Source organism: Scardinius erythrophthalmus (assembly GCF_964197995.2).
Source record: "Scardinius erythrophthalmus genome assembly, chromosome: 15".
NCBI classification, from domain to species: Eukaryota; Metazoa; Chordata; class Actinopteri; order Cypriniformes; family Leuciscidae; genus Scardinius; species Scardinius erythrophthalmus.
The window spans coordinates 23,735,177-23,755,719 of NC_138235.1; the positions used below are offsets into that span (position 1 = coordinate 23,735,177).

General features: G+C 39.8%; 1 protein-coding gene across 2 annotated transcripts in view; it reads left to right on the forward strand.

The window, feature by feature from the left end:
* kcnab2b (potassium voltage-gated channel subfamily A regulatory beta subunit 2b) overlaps positions 1-20,543 on the forward strand; it is a gene marked incomplete at its 5' end in the record, with an annotated part of 83,342 nt that overhangs the window by 13,579 nt on the left and 49,220 nt on the right. The window contains 3 exons of one of the 2 annotated variants that reach the window (XM_081385860.1): positions 1,444-1,531; positions 17,462-17,583; positions 17,776-17,814. In XM_081385860.1, the coding sequence (XP_081241986.1) occupies positions 17,516-17,583; positions 17,776-17,814 (107 nt within the window). Of the gene's footprint in view, positions 1-1,443; positions 1,532-17,461; positions 17,584-17,775; positions 17,815-20,543 lie in introns of those variants that run through there. The other variant, XM_081385859.1, reaches the window with a different exon arrangement.

A 20,543-nucleotide genomic window follows, 5' to 3' on the forward strand; every position in this document is an offset into this window, starting at 1 on the left:
TAGTTTAGCCTAGTGGAACCTGTAAGAAGATGAGGTATTTTACTGTTCCATGTTGGCACACACATATTGTTTTAAAGTGTATGAAGTAGCATTTTAAGCATATTTTGTTCCGGTGTTTTATTATTCAGTGATTTATAGTACACTTTTGAGTGGCAGACTAAAGATCGTTTGAATTTTAGTGTTTAAAGCTCTGAAAGGTTGTAGGTTCAAACCAGGCCAGTCACATCACCCCTATACTATTGAAAATAAAATGAGTTTTTTTTATAGTTAAAAGTGGATAATTGCTATAAAAAAAACAAAAGCTAAGCTAACGTTTTTGGTTTAAGCTAAAATATTTAAAATATGTATCTTACTTTAGTACTTGATGAGATGTATTACAACATGAGGTGTATTAATAACATCCTACTAAAAGTAAAAAAAAATAACTACATTTATAACAAGCATTTGAAAATAACAGAAATAGAACCTTTTCTTCTAGTTATTATTTACTTTGCCTGTAAATTTATCATGATCCGAGATAGTATATTCATAAAACATGCTGGGTAGTTGACAATGATTCAGCATAAATGTTTTTTGTCAGAGTTGACAAAAACACAATAGTCAGGTTTTTTGGTAGAATGCTTATCTTATTACATTTTCTCATCAACTCTCTTAACAATAAAGGTTATTGATTGCCATTGATGGTTCCATGAAGAACCTTTTACTTCCATGAAACCTTTCAATTGGTTATTTGGAAAAAGAACAAAAGGTAAAGTGGAAAAGTTTATTTTTTTACACTAAAAATGTAAAAACCCTTTAGGAACCTTTATTTTTTTTAAATGTTAAAAAAAAAATATTTCTTAAAATATTTCAACTGAAATTCACAACAGCTTTCTGTGTTTTTTGTTTGTTTCGTTGTTGTTGTGATGCATCTGGATCAGATATTTTTGAAAAACTGCCTATGTGTGTTAGAACATAGAGAATCATCACAGAAAAGGCAGTGAAAACAGTCAAGCAAGATTAAACACCTGCATATTTGTTTATTTAATTCTTATGGATTTTGTTTGCAATCCATATTTATAATGTACTGGTTAGTATATGTGAAGCATTTTGCATTGTTTTGTTTGCCTGTCAAAGTCTACTAGGCTGATCTGAATGGCTTTTGTTTAGTTTACTCAGCACTTAAAAATGTACATGAGCAGCATTTATTATGCTTTTGTTTTTCACCTTCAGATTCTTTCCTCACATTCACAGACACACACACACACACACACACACACACACACACACACATTCAGAGTTCATGATCTGCATAGCCGGGTAGCAGATTCGCTGAGCTTGGGGAGGAATACATTACATATTCAATACATACTGCAAGCCAAAGCACTGGCATCATCCTGAGCACACTCCTCCCTTTCTCTCTCGTCCCTTTCTCTCTCTTGCTTTCTCTGTCTTACACCTTTCAGACAGGATTCTGCTCAGCCCATCTGTGTTTCCACAGTGAAAGCCAGAAAGCTGGAGTTATCAGGCAGCAACACTGCACAAGACACCGGTGAGTGTGCAACTGCAGTATGTCTTTTAATCTATGCTAGTGTCATACAGTAAACTAGTCTTTGTGTATGATTTAACATGTTTAATGCAAAACCTTTGTTATTTGATGCTCAGTGAGTTGTTAAACCACATTCTATTCTGTGGGGAATAACCTTGGCTCCTCCTTAACAAATGTAATGTCTGATAATGTTAGGAGAGATGCATTGCATCTTTATTTGCACACTGATGTGTATACTCACGTTTTAGCACTCTGTAGATGATTTCTGTCTACTTTTGCAGAGTTTTGGCTTCGGTTCAAACTCCGCTGTGTTTGGCTCACTGCAGTCGTAGTGTTGCTAGCTGCCTCATATATTGTTATACTGGATTTTCACTAGAGTGAGTGAGATTGTTGTGATAGTCCAGATGGACTTTTCTGGAGTTGCCTATATGAGAAGGTGGACAGGAGGTCCTAAACTTCTGTCTTAGCTTTGTGTTGCTCTGTATGTTGATGAGTTAAAGGGATAGATCACCCAAAAATTAGAATTCTGTCATCATTTACTCTCTCATGACGTTACAAACATGTGACTGTGTGGCTCTTTTTTTTTTTTGTCAAAACAATGATAGACAGTGGTGTCTTCAAAATATATTCTTTTGTGTTCTACAGAAGTGATAAGGTTTGGAATTACATCAGGCATAAGGCATCACAGAATTCTCATGTTGTGTGAACTTCCTTTAAAAGTGTTACTCAATCCATTGAGTTGAATTATATGTAAATATACCTGGATCTAAGGAATGTATATAAAGTTCTAAGTTATGCATCATGCCACATGAGTTTCGTTGCAGTAGTGAAGTTAAACAATTTTTCACAAGTTTACAATTGATAACAGATCAAATCCTCATGAAACTTTATAACACATTCTATACGATCTGTACTTTATATATCAGTAAATATAGAGTATCCTGGTACATTGTAAAGAGATAGATTATTACATACCTAATATATCTTAAAGGGTTAGTTCACCCAAAAATGAAAATTATGTCAGTAATTAATTACTCACCCTCATGTTGTTCCAACCCCATAAGACTTTCGTTCTTTCGCTTCTATGTTATTGAAACATGCCGGCCCAAAAAAGTTAGTAAAGACAATGTTTAAAATAGTCCAAGTGATAACAGTGGCTCAACCTTAAGTTTATCGCGACGAGAATACTTTTTGTGCGCAAAAATATAAATAAATAACGACTTTATTCAACTATTCATTTTCTTCTATGTGGGCCTCTGAGTCAGTTCACGTAGTGTAACAGCGCAGCACTTCTGTATTGTACGTCAGCATGTAGGCTCACTATTGGCCGACGCTGGTTATGTGTGTGATGCGTGTCACTTGGACTATTTTAAACATTGTCTTTACTAACTTTTCTGGAGGAGGCCTATGGAGAAGTGAGACAGCTCTCAGATATCATCAAAAATATCTTAATTTGTGTTCCGAGGATGAACAAAAGTCGTACGGGGTTGGAACAACATGAGGGTGAGTAATTACTCACAGAATTTTAATTTTTGGGTGAACTAACCTTTTAATGCCACTGCAAGTGTGAATCTTTTGACATAGCTCTACCCCTAAAATCTGTCATCTCTAAAATCGTCTTAGGTTGTGTAAGCAACCAGGTTCTCTGAGAAGAACGAGATGGCCACGTCTGGTATTGACGAGTATGGGGAAACGTAATCAGTGTGACCAGTGTCTGAGGCACATGTAAACAAAACCAATAATCATTGGCAGACGGCAGTCCATGACTTCACACGCGGAGTGCCCATGAGCATAAAAGGGCGCCTGAGTTATACGTCATCAACTCTTTTGTCTGAAGGAGGTGCGCAGACAGGCCCAAGGTATGGCAACAAGACGCAACGTCTTGTTCCCCTTCACAGGGAACCGGGTTGAATACTTTGACCTAAGATGTTCCCTTTCGAAGTGAAACTTCGACGCTGCATCTGGTTTTGATGCTATGGGGAACCAATATCCACTACGCCATGCTGAGGGAATGTCTGCCTCACTAGGCTGTGAATATGCACAAACATTGTGGGAATAGCATATATTGACTGTACGGACTACCCAGCCCGAATCAGAAGCATATCAACCCCATGGGTGCATCCCATGTGACTCATGTTGTGGCACTACTACCTAAGTCAATATACTAGGGAATATCCCCAATCTTCTATGCTCTACAGCAAGGGAAGTCCTGGCTGTTATACATTCCTTTCTCACCTGCGGGACAGGCCTCGGCCCTATATGGCCCCAAGAACAGAGCTCTAAGGGAAAATACCGAACATAGCCTCAGCGATGTCAGGCATATCTCACCACTATTTGACAACTTAGGGAGCAGCCTTCCGCAGGGGAGCATAATTAGCACCTCCTTTCGGGATTGCCACCCATCCAAGGGGGACATAATGCAGTTTGCCCAATAACTCTCATCACCCATGCTCTAAACTCCAAGGAAGCTGTAGGGAAGCTTGGCCCTACTTAAACACCCCAATATAATTGGGGGAGGGCAGCCCACACCCTTCCTTGAGTCAAGGCATTCTATCTAAGACCTGCTATAGTTGGGGGGGGGGGGCACCATCTTCCAGCAACACCGCTGAGCGGAAATTGGACGGATCTCATGGTGTGCAGGGCCCCACAGGCCTGTCTTGACTCTGCATATACCTTGCCAAGAGCCACAAGGTGGTAACCAGAAGAGGCGGATTATTTGATAACATCGACCTCTAATCTGCCCACCTGTAACCCCATGATCGAGGCTGCCATGCTGCTTCAGCAAACACTGGTCCGAACTGCGAGGTGCAAACACCTGACTTGAAATGGGAGCTCCCTCATCACGGCTCATCGGATTCAGTTTCCTCGAGCTGAACCGCTCACTCCTTTGGCAAAGTGGGAGCCTTCAAAGAGGATGCAGCACCAGGGGAGAGATAGCTAGCAAGCTGCTCTTCAACTGGGACATCCTCACATATCGTTACTCAGTCTCGCATGCAAATAATTTGAATACATGGGAAAGACTACGAGCTGAGTATAAATTCCTCCATTATCTTGACACCTCAATGTGGAGATATAGAAGAAATAAAAGGCTTACCAATTTATATGCAGGACAGCGGAAGAGGCGGATCATTAATAACACCTGCCTTAACTCTCTCTGCATCTAATTACTCGGAATTAGACACATCACATTAATCAGTCAGGTCGGAAGATTCCTTGACATGAAACAACATAGCAATTGAAAACTTCCATTAAGCTCCTCCATATACTCTGCCTACAATCCCCTCAATCGATCCTGCTCTGCCACTTTGGTGGCCACGGGGACCCAAACCGCAAGGTGTATACGCTCGACTCTCATTCCTCGAGAGAGTCAAGCATGATGGAGCTTCCCACAGTGAACACATCACAATGAATGCATTCAACTCCCTCGAAAGCCGAACGGAGCCGAACGCTCGCTGTGCAAGCGCTAGATTCTTCTCTCTCTTGAGAGAATCAAGTAATAACAGAGCCTTTTACTGCGAATGCGTCGGCATGAATGCCTTCAACTCCCTCGAGAGCCGAATGCGCTCCATGAAAACTCTAGATTTTTATCCCTCCGGAGAAAATCAAGCAAGAGCAGAGTTCTTCAGTGGCTTCTGAAGACAAAAATCTAATGACGCTCACGGGCGCTCCGTATGTGATATGTTATGTTTGTATGGATGTTATGTACGTATGTATTAATACTGCTATTCCCCATTATGCATGTAGGTGGCACTGCCTCTTGTAATCATTAGTTGTTGTGTTCTTTAATAGACACTTTTTTTGTAACAAGCAAATCAACAGCAATAACATAGACCTGTAGAAACAAGTCTAATGTAAAGTTTAAGTCTGTTATTTTTCCCCTTTTACTTTTATTTTACTTCTTTCAATATGCTTTTAGATGCCTTTTCCCCCCAGAATTGTAGGATAACATGTACAGCAAAGGATACATCCATTAATACAGACTACACAAAACAGATGAAAGGCAACATTTTTAGGTTTCAGATGGGACCAAAAACAAATTAAATGGGAATTTTAGTTTATTTTAGTAAATATGTCAACAAAGAGTGTAACAGAGCACTTATGATTGATTTTGTAGTTAACTGATGGAGAGAGAGGCACAAAAGAGAAACAATTTTGGATGCATTCCTAATGAGGACTAGTACGAGGGCAGCCAGCACTTCCTGTGTTCTTCAGCTGCTCTTAAAAGCCCTAGGGGAAGTAGGATGCCTACAGTAGTCACTGACCACCACTCAGCTCATCTCTAACACACAGCAGTTACAAAAGGAGCCACCAAAGCACTGTAGAGGAGTTGAAGGAGTGCTGAGAGAGAGAGAGAGAGTGAGGGCATGCTGACAATGCGGTACACTGCCCAGAATCTTGATGAGGCAACAGTGAGGCTTCACTGCATTATGATCTCAAACCCTGCCCCACCTCTTTCTAAACCTGACTCACTCCATATGTCTGAAGGGTGGATCACTCTGTTTCCCTACTCACTTTATTTCAACTAGGATGTTACATAACCTTAAGTATGCTGTGAATATTATTATAGATAATAAATGTAATGTTTTTAATTGTGATCTGTTACCATTTTTAAATAATAGCGCTAACATGCATATGCAAATTACTGCATAAATGTACAAACATGTTTTTAAAACTATTTCTACATTTTACATAACATTTTTTGTTCTAGATTTAATTAATTACATTTTATCTTAAATTAATCTAAAAGAGAGTAGAGTTTTTTAAAAAAGTACTTTATTTTCAGGTTTAAATCAATTTAAGATTTTAGATTTTCAGTGTGACCTCAGATGTTTTGACCCCATTGGATCAAAATTCATAATGAAATCAAAATTGAATGGAATATTGCAGTATTTATTATTAATGTTTTATTCATGCACATAATTTGTATTTATTTTTTTAATTATTGTGACCTCGTATCTATTTTCTTCTCTCGTTACGTGTTGTTGGCGTGAAAGCAGGTCAACCTTTCACTCATGAGATTACAGCAATAGCAAACAACAACAATCCAATGATCCAATCAATGCCTCATGGACAAAATCAAGTCCTGCCATACATTTGTGTGTGAGTTGCAGTGGTGCTCATGTCTGACTGAGTATTGCAGTCAGTACTACCCCTTCCCCCCACACCGTGCCACCTGTAACAGCATGAGGCAGCAGAAATGTGAACTTGATATTATAAATCTAATTTCCCCTCAATTGTTCTCTTCCTTCTCTTCTCGTTCTCTCTTTTTTTATTTTCTCTCCATTTTAAAATGCCACAGAATGCAAGTATCCACTGGCTAAATGTCTTACAACTGAGCTGTTACAGAACAGTTTGTAATTTGCTCTAGGTGAATTCGCTTCTAACTGAAGTATTGGAACATTCAGGCCAATACTGGCAACTTTGTCATCTTAATGCTGCCTTATTAAATTTGTGTGTGTGTGTGTGTGTATATATATATATATATATATATATATATATATATATATATATATATATATATATATACACTGCTCAAAATAAATAAATAAAGGGAACACTTAAACAACACAATGTAACTCCAAGTCAATCACACTTCTGTGAAATCAAACTGTCCACTTAGGAAGCAACACTGATTGACAATCAATTTCACATGCTGTTGTGCAAATGGAATAGACAACAGGTTGAAATTATAGGCAATTAGCAAGACACCCCCAATAAAGGAGTGGTTCTGCAGGTGGTGACCACAGACCACTTCTCAGTTCCTATGCTTCCTGGCTGATGTTTTGGTCACTTTTGAATGCTGGCGGTGCTTTCACTCTAGTGGTAGCATGAGACGGAGTCTACAACCCACACAAGTGGCTCAGGTAGTGCAGCTCATCCAGGATGGCACATCAATGCGAGCTGTGGCTAGAAGGTTTGCTATGTCTGTCAGCGTAGTGTCCAGAGCATGGAGGCGCTACCAGGAGACAGGCCAGTACATCAGGAGACGTGGAGGAGGCCGTAGGAGGGCAACAACCCAGCAGCAGGACCGCTACCTCCGCCTTTGTGCAAGGAGGAGCAGGAGGAGCACTGCCAGAGCCCTGCAAAATGACCTCCAGCAGGCCAAAAATGTGCATGTGTCTGCTCAAACGGTCAGAAACAGACTCCATGAGGGTGGTATGAGGGCCCAACGTCCACAGGTGGGGGTTGTGCTTACAGACCAACACCGTGCAGGACGTTTGGCATTTGCCAGAGAACACCAAGATTGGCAACATCGCCACTGGGGCCCTGTGCTCTTCACAGATGTTGCAGGCAGCAGAACGTTCTCCATGGCGTCTCCAGACTCTGTCACGTCTGTCACATGTGATCAGTGTGAACCTGCTTTCATCTGTGAAGAGCACAGGGCGCCAGTGGCGAATTTGCCAATCTTGGTGTTCTCTGGCAAATGCCAAACGTCCTGCACGGTGTTGGGCTGTAAGCACAACCCCCACCTGTGGACGTCGGGCCCTCATACCACCCTCATGGAGTCTGTTTCTGACCGTTTGAGCAGACACATGCACATTTGTGGCCTGCTGGAGGTCATTTTGCAGGGCTCTGGCAGTGCTCCTCCTGCTCCTCCTTGCACAAAGGCAGAGGTAGCGGTCCTGCTGCTGGGTTGTTGCCCTCCAACGGCCTCCTCCACGTCTCCTGATGTACTGGCCTGTCTCCTGGTAGCGCCTCCATGCTCTGGACACTACGCTTACAGACACAGCAAACCTTCTTGCCACAGCTCGCATTGATGTGCCATCCTGGATGAGCTGCACTACCTGAGCCACTTGTGTGGGTTGTAGACTCCGTCTCATGCTACCACTAGAGTGAAAGCACCGCCAGCATTCAAAAGTGACCAAAACATCAGCCAGGAAGCATAGGAACTGAGAAGTGGTCTGTGGTCACCACCTGCAGAACCACTCCTTTATTGGGGGTGTCTTGCTAATTGCCTATAATTTCCACCTGTTGTCTATTCCATTTGCACAACAGCATTTGAAATTGTGTGACTGCTCAAAAAAATAAAGGGAACACTTAAACAACACAATGCAACTCCAAGTCAATCACACTTATGTGAAATCAAACTGTCCACTTAGGAAGCAACACTGATTGACAATCAATTTCAAATGCTGTTGTGCAAATGGAATAGACAACAGGTGGAAATTATAGGCAATTAGCAAGACACCCCCAATAAAGGAGTGGTTCTGCAGGTGGTGACCCCAGACCACTTCTTAAGATGTTCTTATTAAGATGACAAAGTTGCCAGTATTGGCCTGCATGTTCCAATACTTCAGTTAGAAGCGAATATTATATATATATATATATATACTCACCTAAAAGATTATTAGGAACACCTGTTCAATTTCTCATTAATGCAATTATCTAATCAACCAATCACATGGCAGTTGCTTCAATGCATTTAGGGGTGTGGTCCTGGTCAAGACAATCTCCTGAACTCCAAACTGAATGTCAGATTGGGAAAGAAAGGTTATTTAAGCAATTTTGAGCGTGGCATGGTTGTTGGTGCCAGACGGGCCGGTCTGAGTATTTCACAATCTGCTCAGTTACTGGGATTTTCATGCACAACCATTTCTAGGGTTTAAGCCCAATTTATACTTCTGCGTCGAACTTACGGCGTAGCTACGTCGTAGGCTGTGTGTAGCGCGCGTACCTTTCGGCGTACCCTGACGTGCACCTCTCCAAAAATGTAACAACGCGTCAACTCTACGCGGACGCAAGCGCTGCGATTGGTCTGCTAGGACCGCTCCCTCGGGTTTCACATGCTCCCTCTGCACGTGTGAACGCGGACAACGACGCAGAAGTATAAATGAAAACCAACGCGTTGCCTACAGCGTAGAGGCTCCGGCGTAGGTCCGACGCAGAAGTATAAATCAGCCTTGACAAAGAATGGTGTGAAAAGGGAAAAACATCCAGTATGCGGCAGTCCTGTGGGTGAAAATGCCTTGTTGATGCTAGAGGTCAGAGGAGAATGGGCCGACTGATTCAAGCTGATAGAAGAGCAACTTTGCCTGAAATAACCACTCGTTACAACCGAGGTATGCAGCAAAGCATTTGTGAAGCCACAACACGCACAACCTTGAGGCGGATGGGCTACAACAGCAGAAGACCCCACCGGGTACCACTCATCTCCACTACAAATAGGAAAAAGAGGCTACAATTTGCACAAGCTCACCAAAATTGGACAGTTGAAGACTGGAAAAATGTTGCCTGGTCTGATGAGTCTCGATTTCTGTTGAGACATTCAGATGGTAGAGTCAGAATTTGGCGTAAACAGAATGAGAACATGGATCCATCATGCCTTGATACCACTGTGCAGGCTGGTGGTAGTGGTGTAATGGTGTGGGGGATGTTTTCTTGGCACACTTTAGGCCCCTTAGTGCCAATTGGGCATTGTTTAAATGCCACGGCCTACCTGAGCATTGTTTCTGACCATGTCCATCCCTTTATGACCACCATGTACCCATCCTCTGATGGCTACTTCCAGCAGGATAATGCACCATGTCACAAAGCTTGAATCATTTCAAATTGGTTTCTTGAACATGACAATGAGTTCACTGTACTAAAATGGCCCCCACAGTCACCAGATCTCAACCCAATAGAGCATCTTTGGGATGTGGTGGAACGGGAGCTTTGTGCCCTTGATGTGCATCCCACAAATCTCCATCAACTGCAAGATGCTATCCTATCAATATGGTCCAACATTTCTAAAGAATGCTTTCATCACCTTGTTGAATCAATGCCACGTAGAACTAAGGCAGTTCTGAAGGCAAAAGGGGGTCAAACACAGTATTACTATGGTGTTCCTAATAATCCTTTAGGTTTAGGTGAGTGTGTGTATATATATATATATATATATATATATATATTAGGGCTGTCAATCGATTAAAAATTTTAATCGCGATTAATCGCATGATTGTCATGAGTTAACTCGCGATTAATCGCATTTAATCGCACGTTTTTTTATTTGTTCTAAATGTACCTTAAATTAATACTTTTCAAGTTTGTAATACTCTAATCAACGTGGGCATGGATAAATAGATGCTTTATGCAAATGTATGTTTATTATTGAAACCATAGTCAATATAGAGCATAAGGACGAGACATGTTTCAAAGGTCATAGATGTTTTTCAAAGAACTTGTTCAAGTCTATTAGACATGTAGAAAGAACAAAAAAATGCCAGGTTACCATTACTTCTCTTTCTTTGCACTGAGCAATTAACACAAACCTGTTTAGATTTTTGCATGACAGGGGCATCTCTTCTGAAAATGCTAAATGTAGGCTACATTAATTATTTATTATTACATTGTAGTTTGTCTCTCTCTGTGCCCATTTTGATGAAGCTAAATTCTCAATAAAAATGTTTTCATTGGTATATTTTACTGTTTCTGTTGTCAACGGAATGAATTTGAAATGGTGACTGAAACGCGACCCATTAAGACATAACCAGCTCTTCCTTCTAAGATGTTAAGTTAATCTGCACAAAAGTTCTGATAATCGAGCCGTCGTCTGATGAAATCAAATACACATAAGATAAAGACAATATCTGTGCTCTGATTTCGGCTATACTTGTAAAATTAGAGAAGCAACATAATATCTGTGAATTAAAGAGCTGCTCCTCCAGCGCGAGACGCAGAGAGAGAGAGAGAGAGCGAGAGAGGCGCGCGCGCATGCTGAGAGAGCAGTACCGGCATTACCGGTAGATTCTCAGAAACTAAATAAGGTTTGGGCGCTTTGTTAAAGGGAAAAAAATCGCTAAAGGGGTCTGCAATGTCGGTAAGTTGGCAACACTGTGTATCTCCATTTCTCCAACTAGGGGCTGGGCCACGGGTCAAACAGAAAATACGCGCTGCGTTAATCGAGCGTTAAAAAAATTAGTGCCGTTAATATGATTTTGCGTTAACGCGTTATTAACGCGCTAACTTTGACAGCCCTAATATATATATATACAGTGAGGAAAATAAGTATTTGAACACCCTGCTATTTTGCAAGTTCTCCCACTTGGAAATCATGGAGGGGTCTGAAATTGTCATCGTCGGTGCATGTCCACTGTGAGAGACATAATCTAAAAAAAAAATCCAGAAATCACAATATATGATTTTTTAACTATTTATTTGTATGACACAGCTGCAAATAAGTATTTGAACACCTGTCTATTAGCTAGAATTCTGACCCTCAAAGACCTGTTAGTCTGCCTTTAAAATGTCCACCTCCACTCCATTTATTATCCTAAATTAGATGCACCTGTTTGAGGTCGTTAGCTGCATAAAGACACCTGTCCACCCCATACAATCAGTAAGAATCCAACTACTAATATGGCCAAGACCAAAGAGCTGTCCAAAGACACTAGAGACAAAATTGTACACCTCCACAAGGCTGGAAAGGGCTATGGGGAAATTGCCAAGCAGCTTGGTGAAAAAAGGTCCACTGTTGGAGCAATCATTAGAAAATGGAAGAAGCTAAACATGACTGTCAATCTCCCTCGGACTGGGGCTCCATGCAAGATCTCACCTCGTGGGGTCTCAATGATCCTAAGAAAGGTGAGAAATCAACCCAGAACTACACGGGAGGAGCTGGTCAATGACCTGAAAAGAGCTGGAACCACCGTTTCCAAGGTTACTGTTGGTAATACACTAAGACGTCATGGTTTGAAATCATGCATGGCACGGAAGGTTCCCCTGCCTAAACCAGCACGTCAAGGCCCGTCTTAAGTTTGCCAATGACCATTTGGATGATCCAGAGGAGTCATGGGAGAAAGTCATGTGGTCAGATGAAACCAAAATAGAACTTTTTGGTCATAATTCCACTAAACGTGTTTGGAGGAAGAAGAATGATGAGTACCATCCCAAGAACACCATCCCTACTGTGAAGCATGGGGGTGGTAACATCATGCTTTAGGGGTGTTTTTCTGCACATGGGACAGGGCGACTGCACTGTATTAAGGAGAGGATGACCAGGGCCATGTATAGCGAGATTTTGGGGAACAACCTCCTTCCCTCAGTTAGAGCATTGAAGATGGGTCGAGGCTGGGTCTTCCAACATGACAATGACCCGAAGCACACAGCCAGGATAACCAAGGAGTGGCTCTGTAAGAAGCATATCAAGGTTCTGGCGTGGCCTAGCCTGTCTCCAGACCTAAACCCAATAGAGAATCTTTGGAGGGAGCTCAAACTCCGTGTTTCTTAGCGACAGCCCAGAAACCTGACTGATCTAGAGAAGATCTGTGTGGAGGAGTGGGCCAAAATCCCTCCTACAGTGTGTGCAAACCTGGTGAAAAACTACAGGAAACGTTTGACCTCTGTAATTGCAAACAAAGGCTACTGTACCAAATATTAACATTGATTTTCTCAGGTGTTCAAATACTTATTTGCAGCTGTATCATACAAATAAATAGTTAAAAAAATCATACATTGTGATTTCTGGATTTTTTTTTTTAGATTATGTCTCTCACAGTGGACATGCACCTACGATGACAATTTCAGACCCCTCCATGATTTCTAAGTGGGAGAACTTGCAAAATAGCAGGGTGTTCAAATACTTATTTTCCTCACTGTATATATATATATATATATATATATATATATATATATATATAATGCATATGTGTGTGATGGATTTTAATTAATCAACTTTAATTAATCAACTAACATTTGTTTTTCTTGCAGGAACAACATTCATATGCTTTTAATGTTTCCAAACTCTTTGGGGAAAACTTGTGACTTTGACTGTATGGGTATAAATACAGAAAGGGGAAGTGAAACTAGACAGTCTGTTAGAATCTTGTGATTAACAAATGAAGTCATCATTAAAACCTTGTGATAAGTAATCTCAAGATCAGAGTTTGCTTTACCTAGTAACAGAGGGGTTTGCATATGAAGAACCAATCAAATAGTGGGGAAATTATGTAATGCGGAAATTACATTTATGCCATACCTCTATACTATATAAACTGTTGTATCCGTATTTTCCGGTGGGATTCTCAATGGAATTTGTCTGAGATCCTCCGGCCTTGCTTCTTGGGAGAGATTCCCTGAGAACTGCTCGGGAAGATATCCTGGCCGTGATTAAAGCATTTAAAGGACATTTGCAGGTCTGTTTGTCGATTTATTCCTGCGCAGGAAGCTAGTTTAGGGAAGCAAGTTAGTTAGAAACTCGGCCAGTTGTCGACTGAAGACGCTAGAGCTAGAGTATAAAGGTATTGGGTGTCGATTGGAGACGCCCCAGATAAAGATATTGGGTGTCGATTGGAGAGGCCCCAGAATAAGGTATTGGTGTCGATTTGGAGAAGCCACAAATAGTTAGGTTTAGGGAAAAATCCACTACAATATGAAAGAAGTTTCTTATGTTCACCAAGACTGCATTAATAATTGCATTGACTCTGAACCGCCTAAACGAGTCGTCAGGAATTCCAGTCTCACTTACGTGACCTGCATACGTAACGCAGCAACACATTTTTGTAATTCCCTCCTATGCATGGTCTTCGTCAGCTGCCCGCGAACAATGACTACTTTGACCCGCCCTCAAACGCTGTAGCTGGTTTGTGTTGTTTATGTCAAGAAGATGCTGTTTTCTGCTCTGCAAAAGCAAATTCTCTTTGTAAACACTTCTAAAGAATGAGGATGTGAAGATTCAGTGCTTAAAATTACCACTGCAATACAACACCCGCGATCCGTGGGAATGTTGCTAATAGGCGTCACCTGCGCGCCACACTGGCCTCGAGTTTCTCACGGAGGAGCTCGGGGAGGATAAAAGTGATTAGAGTGAAGGACATTCATTTTTTATTTGTTTATTTTATCATTAAAGTAGGCCTATGTTGATCTTTCACCGGTTCCTGCCTCCTCCTTCCCTGAAACTTTAACATTGTAACAGTGAGGAATTACAGTTGCAACATCTCATAATGTACATCAAACTGAGTAGCGTATCACTGAGAAACTTCCTGCTCAAGTCATCCTTGCGACAGAGGTTCAGGTTGAATGACTAGTTCTTCCTCATCGGATTCGTGCTCGGATTGATATGGTAAAATCGGCGCCATCTTTACTGTCTTTACAGTGTGTACAATTGCTGAGCTTTAGGAAACCTCCAGAGGTGAAGTTCAGTTCTGGTAATAGGCTTTTTATTTACGACACATGCTGGTCTACCAGTCACAACAGACTGGGCCATCTGGCCAATCAGAGCAGAGTAGGCTCTCAGAAAGAAGGTGTTTAGAGAGACTGAATCTTCGGACAAGTCATTTGAGAATCATTGAAAAATATGGTGATGTGTAATGCATATTATGAGAAAGTTAAAGTGTTTTTGACCTTTGCCGGTAAACCTGTTGTAGGAAACCTCCAAAACAAAATAAGGAGACTTTAAAATGGCACAATAGGGACACTTTAATAAAAAATACAAGCAAAAATACAGCAACAAAGTACTATTGTGAAATATTATTACAATTTAAAATAACTTTTATATTTGAATATATTTTTAAATGTAATTTATTTCTGTGATGGCAAAGCTGAATTTTCAACATTATTACTCCAGTCTTCTTCAGTATTGATCCTTCAATACTGATCATTCTAATATGCTGATTTGCTGCTCAAGAAATGTTTCTCATATTATTATCAAATTAATGTTTTTGTGGAAACCATGATAATAAAAAAATCAGTATTTTGATGAATAGAAAGTTCAAAAGATAGAAAATAGAAATCTTTTGTAAGATTATAAATGTCTTTTCTGCCTCTTTTATCAATTTTAATGTGTCCTTGCTGTATAAAATTACTAATTTCTTTAAAAAATCTTAATGACCCCCATAATTTTATTGTAATAAAATATTTATATATTAATAAAAGATATCAGGTCTTTTGGCATGTCAAATTCCAACTAGCTATATATAATGATTATGAACATTGATATTTATTGCCTTTGACTCTTTAGGTTGTGTTGAACATACAATAGTTCATAATGTTTTGTAGTCATCAAGTAACTAGATTCTAGTTAAAGGGCAATCAGTAAGCCCAGCATCATGTATAGTCTGTGCCATGTACGGTTTCTCCTTCTCTCTGTGCGGATGACTTCATGTGTTTGTGTGTTGCAGCAGTTTTCATGGTCCGTTGCGGTGTGGTCAGGTCATGCAGGGTGATTACTAGATCACGCCACCTGGCCGCTCAGAGGACACCTCAGTAAACAGATCGAGGGCCAGATTGTAGCTGTTGTCTCTTTATCACATGGACATCCAAAACCAAAGATTAAGCCATCAGACTAAAGGTTTGGGTGTCCTAAAATGAGACGTATTCCGATACAAGAGTCGTAACACGTGATGCGATAAAGACTGATTAAATGTTCCTAATTGTCAGTGTATGTTTCAGGAGGTTGGTTTAGGTGTGATCCTAATTTCTGTTGAGCAGCTTTTCTTTGGGAAAATTGTAACCATTGAAATACAACAGCACTACTTGTGTAAATATTAACTTTAGTGCTAGACTATGCAATATTTCCTGCCCTAAACACAGCTTTACTCTAGTTTATTTGTTCTTTCTGAGTATTATACTTTATAGCCTATAAAGAGAGATTCAACACAACACAGACCACAGGACACAAAACAGTCGACTTCCAGAAGTACAAACTCTCTAGAGGGAAAGTGGGCGGCCGCTAATACAGTCTATAAGTGTAGATCACCCCATGGTCTCTTTCTTCCCCTCTTTCTGCTGGAGTGGTATATTGCTCTGCAGTAGCATCAGTAGCTACTCCATGTGCCAAACAGAGCTGTGTAAAGTGTCGACCCTACACTTTCTCTCACTTCTCTTACCTGAATGTTTTATCTCTGCAGTTTATAATGTACTGCTGGTGAAATTCTGCCAGGCTGGAGACGTGCCAGTTGGCCATGTGGTGAGAGCAGACAGCAGGTGGACTCATCAGGCTTTCAACAGCAGATTCATGCTTGTTCAATAATTATGGGAGTTCACTCATACTGGAAACAACACACAGGGGTTATTACAGTTTGATGCCTTATGTTATTATTTGGCATTATTGTTTTAAGTTACATTGATCAAAAGTTCCGTTTGCAGTGATATGTTCTTGTTCCAGTCTTTAATCCACTTTTTTTTTTCATCAAATTTTTTAAAAGCATTACAGGCACAAATATTGCTTATTTTGTGTGAACTATTGGATATTTTAGATAAATTATGGAAGTCAATGGGGCCCATTAACTGTTTGGTTACTCATATTCTTCAAAATATCATCTTTTGTGTTCAGAAGAATAAATTCATAAGGTTTGAAACAACATAAGGTGGAGTAAATGATGACAGAAATGTCATCTAAAAATGACTAAAGTTGCTGTACAAAATTGTTTTGTCTTTAATTAATGGTTAATATATGTTTTAATAACTAAAAAGCCACATTTGTTTCCAAACTCTACTGACTTGCATCTTACTGTAATTAAGGCTGACTTTGTTGTTACAACCCTGGGTACTATTTTGGTATAGTCCTTTTTAAAATTTGATAATTTGAGTATTCTGATTCATTTTAACCCTGCTGTCTTTTCTCTATTGTTGCTAATGTTTATATTTTAAGAGCAACAAAAATGTCAAGCATAACATCACGTTTAGTTTGACTTAGAACCAGAATCCTACAGATCCATACAGGCAGAGGATATCTAGGTTAACCAGCTAAGAGAAATAAGTGCAATTTAGCCTTGATTTTCAGAATATGTGTGTGTTTGTGTGTGTGAGCGCGCCTAGATGGCACCACCTACTGGCCTTACACTGTATCACATTTTTTTGCCAGTATCACAATTTTGATAGCCTGTTTATTTGTTGCACAACCAAAACATTTTTTATCTTGTGTATCTAGCGTATTTCTATCTAGCATGTGATTATTGTAATTATTTAATTATTACGTTACATTGCTGATTGGTATTTTCTCTCTCTTGTGTACAGAAGCTGAGAGTCTGAGTGAGAGCTGTCAGCTGGTCTGTCCTCCCTCACGGCTCCATGTACCCTGAACCAAACACAGATTCTCCTGCTCGTCTCTCCACACGGCAGACTGGATCCCCCTATACGTGAGCACAGACAATTCATTTACCCAAAGAAATTGAATAGTTCTTTGATAAATGAAAAGCCCTAAATGACCAATACATAACTAATGAGCTGTATATTATATTATTCTTACCTCCACTATTAAGTTTAAAAAGTCAAACTAAGTCATGCTAACTAACACTCGTCCTTTGTCTTTCACGCTGTTGTTGCTGTAGAGCTCGTGGGAGTCCAAAGAGGCAGCTGCAGTTTTACAGGTACTGTACCTCTGCCCTTCATGTGTAAATATAGCCATGTCTCCACAAGATTACATAAAATGCTTTTATCCATAACTCTGTACAGTACAGTAAAATGAAGAGATGGTCCCCCTGGAGTTAAGTGCCTTGCTCAAGGACAAGGAGTGGGGATTGTAAAATCAGTAACTCTTAACTTTTTTAACATGAAACTTTTGTGTTAACAGCAAAGGTTTTTAACCATTTGTAGGACTGGGTGATATAGTTTAAAAAATACATCTTAGTATTTTGTAGTTTGTTTATATTTGGTATTCAGTGTATATGTTTATATTTGCTCTAAAACGGCATGAAAGTTTTTTTTTTTTTTTTTTGCTTCAGTCAGAGAAACTATATTTTTAACCACAGAGTCACTATTGCTAAATTGATTGACATTTAAGCATACAGTATATACTTGGAAAAAGTATATAAATTACTGTTCAAAAGTTTGGTGTCAGTAAGATTTTAGTTGAAATGAATGCTTTTATTCACAAAGAACCTTTTTTCTATTTCTGTTTCTTTTTTTTCTTTTTTCTTTTTAAAAAGCAGATCTTTTGAACTTTCTGTTCATCAAAGAGTTCTGAATTTTTTTTTTTTTACCATGGTTTCCACAAAAATATTAAGCAGCACAACTTTGATCAATATTGATAATAATAACTGTTTCTTGAGCACCAAATCAGCATATTACAATATTTTCTGAAGGATCATGTGAAAATTCACAGGGATAATTTACATTTTAAAATATATTAAAATAATAAAAGTTATTTTAAGTTGTAATATTTCACAATATTACAATATTTCACAATATTACTTTTTTTACTGTAATTTTTAATCAACTAAACGCAGCCTTGGTGAGAGACTTTCGAAAACATTAATAAATCTTACTGACCCCAAAACATTAGTCTTTGCTTTTGGAAATGTGTGTACAAAATACCGTATTATTATTCTAACAGAATCTGAAAAGCTAATAGTTCTCTCACTATTCATCACCAGCATTCTGCACAATGATAGGTTATCCGTTTTCATCTTGTTGTTGTGATGCTTTATCTGTAGCTGTCTCAGTTTAACTATTCCTGACATGAACATATTTCACAAAGCCAAGATAGTTTAACTATTTCATAATGAGCCCTGCTGAGTCATTTTGGGGGGAACACTTCACCTTCGCTTACCAATATCTGTAGTGTTTCACACAAGAGACGGTCTGAAAGGAGGAACGCAGACTCGTACTGGCCTATGAAATGAGTTATATATTTAGAATGGATATGACATCACAGGCAAATGGTGTATACTAAATAATAGATTCTACTGTTATAAGGCACGCCTGGAGTGTTTAGTCACAGGGAAATGAAGGAAACGGCAACGTTTGCAGCAATGTCAAAGTTGCTCGGTATGGAGAACTGTAATTAACACAAGTGCAAATAAGCTACTGTGCTTACACGTTAAAAGCTAAATGTGTTTCCTGTTGTAATGGGCAGCTGAGTACAGCACTCACCATATACTATATGAACAAGTTTACGGTCTGCTGGCTTTGACTTCCACTCGAATACGTAATCTCAACCTTTCTCTCTCTATCTCTCTCTTCAGCTTGTAATTCGCATCCCTATGTTCCTGAATCCATTGTCATCATTATCTAATGCTGAATATGTGCACTTGAAAACAAGGGGTGACATTTGCACAGCCACATTATTTTCATTATTAAATTATTGCTGCGCCTTATTTAGAGTTAATCCTATGTGTGCCGAACTTTCCCATGTGTACATAAAAAAAGACCCCCCCCAATACCTTGAACAAGGTAATATACAATGCTTTTTCTTGTTCTTCATTTTGCTTCGGATAGCTGGGTTGTGCATTTAAATTTTATACTCGAATGAAACCGAGAACAAGCTAAAATGGCTTTTAGTACACTTTCTTGTGCTACAACATCAAAGCCTTTTAGAGCAAAAGTTGTCCTGAATAATTCATGTTTGCAGAGCATTCTCGCGCTGTGATAGGTGCCCAAAACATTCACTGTGACATTTGCCAAAGTGGGTGGTGTCTGTCGTTTTTGAGGGGTGGAGCTTTTTTTTCTGTTCACTAATTGTTAAGGCTCTTGTTAGAAAGACACTCGGTTTAAGGAGGAAAACGACAGTCTTTTTTAGTGTGGACCACCATTAAGTTGTCAGATGAGCAGTGTAGTGCAAAATCCATACGTGACTCGCCCCCCGAGGAACCGGGTAAGTACAAGTCTGGTACTTTAGCTGAGCATGGGTCCCGCTTGAGGGGATGTTGCATGGTGATCCTGCTCATGCCCACAGTCCGCTCGCAGGTTAGAGGCATCAGTATGATGTGGAAACAGAGAGCAGGGTTTAGATCCACATACTGTCTTGGTCTGCTGTCAGCTACTGCACCATGATGTTTTAGTTATGAGAGTAAACAAGGCAGGTTTGCCTCATACTGAGTCACTTGTCCACTGTAGAGAAGATATAAGATTTGCATGGTAGAAAGATAAACTAAGCTGTGGAGAATGAGCAGAGGCTGTAATGTATAGATGTGGTGGACTGTGTAGATTATATCTCTTTCTTGATATATTTGGTGATATGTAGAGCCTGATGGAAGAGGAGTCGTTTTGGAGCAGAAGTGACTCTTCACAGGGCTAGAAATTCTCATGAGGATTCAGATGATTAGATCTGAACAAGCATGATTGTATACAGTGCTTGGCCCATAGATGCAGTACTGTG